The sequence below is a fragment of the Helianthus annuus genome, chromosome 15 (genome assembly GCF_002127325.2).
Source record: "Helianthus annuus cultivar XRQ/B chromosome 15, HanXRQr2.0-SUNRISE, whole genome shotgun sequence".
Taxonomy (NCBI): Eukaryota; Viridiplantae; Streptophyta; class Magnoliopsida; order Asterales; family Asteraceae; genus Helianthus; species Helianthus annuus.
This window is the reverse complement of record NC_035447.2, coordinates 164998629-165003392: the sequence shown is the minus strand read 5'-3', so window position 1 is coordinate 165003392 and position 4764 is coordinate 164998629. Positions and strand designations below refer to the sequence as shown.

The following is a 4764-nucleotide window of genomic DNA, read 5'->3' as shown; positions in this document are numbered from 1 at the left end:
ATAAATAAGGGGATAACGGATCACCCTGTCTTAAGCCACGCTTCCCCTTGAAATAACCATGAATTTCCCCATTAACACAAATCGAATAGGTAGGAGTGGAGACACACATCATAATCCAATCTATCATTTTCGAATGAAAGCCAAAACCAATAAGAACATGCTTGAGAAACCTACAGTCAACAGTATCATAAGCTTTCTGGATGTTGACTTTAAAAGCACATCTTGGAGGACCAATGTTCCTATGATAATTATGCATCAATTCCTGCGTAAGCAAGATATTATCTGAAATTTTCCTTCCAGGAACGAAAGCGGATTGGTTAATACTAACAACCTGATTTAGATAATTCTTTATACGGTCCGCAATGATTTTACTAATGCACTTGTAAAAAACATTACAACATGGAATAGGACGATAATCCGTGACAGACGACGGAGTAGGCTTCTTCGGAATAAGAACAATTAACGTGTTATTAAGCTCCCTAAGAAGCTTACCAGAGCTGAAAAAGTCAATGACAGCCTTCAACACATCCGGGCCAATAATCTGCCAAGCATGCTTATAAAACGCAGCCGTGTAACCATCCGGGCCCGGAGCTTTATCGTTACCAATTGAAAACATCGCCAATTTTACCTCTTCGCTAGTAACCAGGCGAGCCATATGATTAGCATCTTCATTACGAATCCTTTTATCAAAAAGATCATGAGTAGGCTGCATAGTCATGTTTTCTTCCAGACCAAGAAAATTCTCATAGTGATGGACTAAAACCTTCGGGACCTCTTCACCCTGAAATAAAACTCCTTGAGAGTTAGAAATAGCCTCAATACGGGTCATGTGGTTCCTAGTCTTCAGCGAAGCATGGAAAAACTTTGTATTAGCATCACTGGCACATAACCATTCCGCCTTTGATTTCTGCTTCAAGAACCGTTCCTCATCTAAACAGGCGACCTGAAGATCAGCTGAAAGTTTAGCTTCCTGTAATCGAAGTTCCGCATTCATCGGGTTAATATCAATCTCAAGCTGAATCGAATCCAAATCCCGACGAGTGGTTTCAACTTTCTTGTGCAAATTCCCTTGTTGAAATAATAAGCCCCGAAGAGGCGACTTTAACAACCTGAGTTTTTTCACCACTTGAAACTGAAGAATCCCATCGACATGGGTATCCCAAACACGCTTAACACGCTCCTGGAAACCCGGTTTAAAGACCAAGAAATTAGCAAATTTAAACGATCTAGGTTTCGGCTTACCGGGGGTAGGAATATTTAACAAACACGGGCAATGATCTGAAAGTCTATAAGGATGAAACAAAGCAAACGAGTTTGGAAATTCAGACACAAACGAATTATTACCCATAACTCTATCAATTTTCTTTAGCACACCAACACCATTTTTTGGCTTTTGAGTCCACGTAAAATGACAACCCGATCTATTAATATCGAACACCTCAATATCCGAATCACAATCTTGAAATTCTCTCATGCCAATCGAAATAGATGACGAACCCATAGATTGATCTTCTAAATTAATAGCCGAATTAAAATCACCCATGATTATCCAAGACTTATCACCTACTAGAGCCTTATGTAACGATAATTGATGCCATAACTCTCTTCGTTTGACATAATAATTCGCTGCATATACAACCGAACAAAATAAAACCTTTTTATCAAGCTTAAAGATAAGTTTTTTTTTTGGATAAAGGGTTACCCCGGTGATTTTATATATTCACAAACATAAAAAACAAGTAGTGTAGAGGGCCTACACTAGTTCAATCATAGGACATGCCCTATGAAAGCAAAACCATGAAACAAACAACTCAAAGAGCATTTCCTGGGTAAACGTTTGGGTAAACGTTTGGCATTTCCTGTGGTGGATTTCTTTGCAAAGAACAACTGGGTGAAATATGGTTTGACTAGACTTATGATGAATGCGAATGGGTTCTTTTTCTTTAAGTTCAAGACTAAAGAAGGGATGAACCAGATGTTAGAGGATGGGCCTTGGATGATCAGAAACGTTCCTATTATCTTGAAAGAGTGGTCGGCATCCATTAAGTTGGAAAAAGAGGATATAAAAGCTATTCCAGTTTGGGTTAAGATGCATGAAGTGCCGTTAGCAGCTTATACTGAGGACGGTCTTAGTTTGCTTGCTTCTAAGATAGGGGTGCCTAAGTTGCTTGATTCGTACACTACTACAATGTGTGCTGAGTCATGGGGAAGAAGCAGTTATGCTAGAGCTCTCATTGAAATTCAAGCCGGGGCTGAGTTAAAGAGAAGTGTTATGGTCGCAATCCCGTCTTTAGAAGGTAAGGGTCACTCAATGGAGGAGGTTAAAATTGAATATGATTGGGAGCCGTTAAGGTGCTCTTCTTGCTGCGTGTTTGGTCATGATGATAACTCGTGCCCAAAAAGGGCTCAGGTTGTTTCGAGTGGGGATCCTGGGAAGAAGATTGATGACTTTCAGGTTGTTGGTGCAAAGAAGAAGAAAGCTACTAACCAGGGTCTGCATATTAAGAATCAGAAGCCTAAGGTAGTGTACAGACCGGTTGTAAACCCTAAACCAATCTCGTCAGTGAAGAAGCCGGTGAACACTCAGGTAGCAACGTCAAACCCTTTTGATGCGCTTAGGGATGATGATGGTGATCAGGGAGGTAGTACTGTGGGCCGTTTAGAGAAGAAGGAGGAAAAGTCGAGTGACAGGCAGGATTCAGATGAAGAGGAGGTCGAAGAAGTCTACAATGAAACTAGTGCTTTTATGACATCGGGTACTCATCCGTTCTCTTCGAAAGCAGGGGCAAGCACCTCTTCTACAAAATTCTCAAATGGATAGGCGTCATTTGGTTCGTTTGAAGGGGTTGCCGGTTTGTGGCAGCTTTATTTTTGATGATGGCGGTTGAGGATTTTGTTTTGTTCTTTTCCATTGTTTTGTCTACTAGATCATGATGTTTAGTAGGCTAGGTTACGGGGTGTCATAGTTGTTTTGTTTTGCTTGGCTAACATATATGGGGCATGTCCTGTATATGAACTAGTGTGGAACTCTTCCTCACTACTTGTACTTATTTGGGATTGTTTTAATAGATTCACCGGGGTAACCCTTTACCCAAAAAAAACAACTCAAAGAGAGCTAAACCACAAACAAAACCACTAGACTATCACTATCTAGCGAAACAAACACAACTACTGTCCTCTAATCAGCTGCCATCGTCCTGCATATCGGCGCTCTTTATCTCCCAATTCCCTAGCAACCTTCGAACATTGGCACAATCTTTCAGCTTCGCTCCCATTAGTTTATACCGCACTTGTTGAGTAATTAGTTCACTTATAGCTTCCGGAGGCCGCAATTGATTCTTAAAAATCCTAGCATTACGCTCCTGCCAAATGAAATAAGCACTAGCCGCCACTAACAGTCTCGCAACATAGTCGTTAACTGCTTTTGACTTGTCACGCTCACGCAACCATTTGACAACTTCTTCCCACTTCGGCTGAACTAGATCCATGCCAACTTTAGTTCTAACCATACTCCACACTTGGGCCGAAAACTTACATTCAAAAAACAAGTGATGATGAGAATCATGGTTCGCGTAACATAGTAAACAACACATCATGTTCATGTTCTTTCTTCGCGAAAAATCCCAGCTCAATATTTTATCTTGAGTAAGCAGTTTTCGCTTCATGATCAGCCACATTAAGAAAGCATGACGCGGGATGCATTGACTAAACCACACAATACTACACCAATTTACTGGCTCTTCGCGATGCCTAATCGAATCCCAAACTCGAGAAGACGAGAAATCAAGATTATCATCACCATGCCGCCACCAAATTTTATCAGATTTGTTCGGATCCAATGACAACCGATCAATCTGATTTAGAGCCGGACAAACCTCCCTCCACGCAACAGGCCATCTCCAAACATTATCAGAATAGACTTCGGACACATTAGAGTTCATGTGAAAACCCGCATTAGCAATGAGACGAGGCGAGAAAAACTGCTCTAGAGGCCCTAACTCGCTCCAATTATCAAACCATGCTGAAGTATGTAAGCCGTTTCCAATTCGGACCAAATGAAGCTTCTCAACAAAGGACGAAGCTGAAGGATTTTTCGCCAAGACCAACAGCAAGCCGACGGCACCTTGCAAGCCCAAAAGCTTTTACCCCTTAGCCGATACGCATGAATCCACTCAACCCATAGAGATCTCCGGTTCGTAATGATACTCCAAATATGAGCAGTCATAAGAGCAATATTTACATCACCAATCCGACGAATCCCTAACCCACCTTCAAGTTTAGGAACACAAACCGTTTTCCAAGAAACTTTCGCTCGGCCCTTTTGAAAAGCATTATCATGAGACCATAGAAAATTCCGCAGCAAAGCCTCCAAATTAACAATCACTCGCTTTGGCAGCAAGAAAACAGAAGACCAGTAAATATGAAGCGAAGACAAAACAGATGTAATGAGCTGCAGCCTTCCTGCAAAAGAAAGTAACTTATTCCTCCAATGCATAATACGATTTTCCAGCTTCTCCACCAAGATATGACAATCTTTGTAAAGGAGCCGCGAGGATATAAGGGGCACGCCCAAATATTTCACCGGCAAAGAGCCTTCTTTGAAAGGCATAATATTCAGAATAGCGTTCTTCACATAAGATGGAACATTCGAGAAATAAACAGTACTCTTTTGAACGCTTGGAAACAAACCGGACAAATTAGCAAAAGCCTCAAGAGACTTCATAATACACCTAGCCGAAGCAATCTCACCTTTCGAGAAGATAA

General features: G+C 41.2%; 1 protein-coding gene across 1 annotated transcript; it reads left to right on the top strand.

The window, feature by feature from the left end:
- Window positions 1-1918: 1918 nt before the first annotated feature.
- LOC110914530 lies at window positions 1919-2888 on the top strand. The gene is made up of 2 exons (XM_022159320.1): window positions 1919-2713; window positions 2784-2888. Exons 1-2 carry the CDS (start codon window positions 1919-1921, stop codon window positions 2886-2888), a joined length of 900 nt encoding a protein of 299 aa, XP_022015012.1.
- The last annotated feature ends 1876 nt before the right edge of the window (window positions 2889-4764 follow it).

What these genes read in the sequence shown, in the direction of transcription:
- LOC110914530 (XM_022159320.1), top strand. Translation starts at nt 1,919, where the DNA reads ATGAATGCGAATGGGTTCTTTTTCTTTAAGTTCAAGACTAAAGAAGGG. An exon ending in AGGATTCAGATGAAGAGGAG is followed by an intron (nt 2,714 to 2,783) that starts GTCGAAGAAGTC and finishes CTTCGAAAGCAG; the next exon opens with GGGCAAGCACCTCTTCTACA.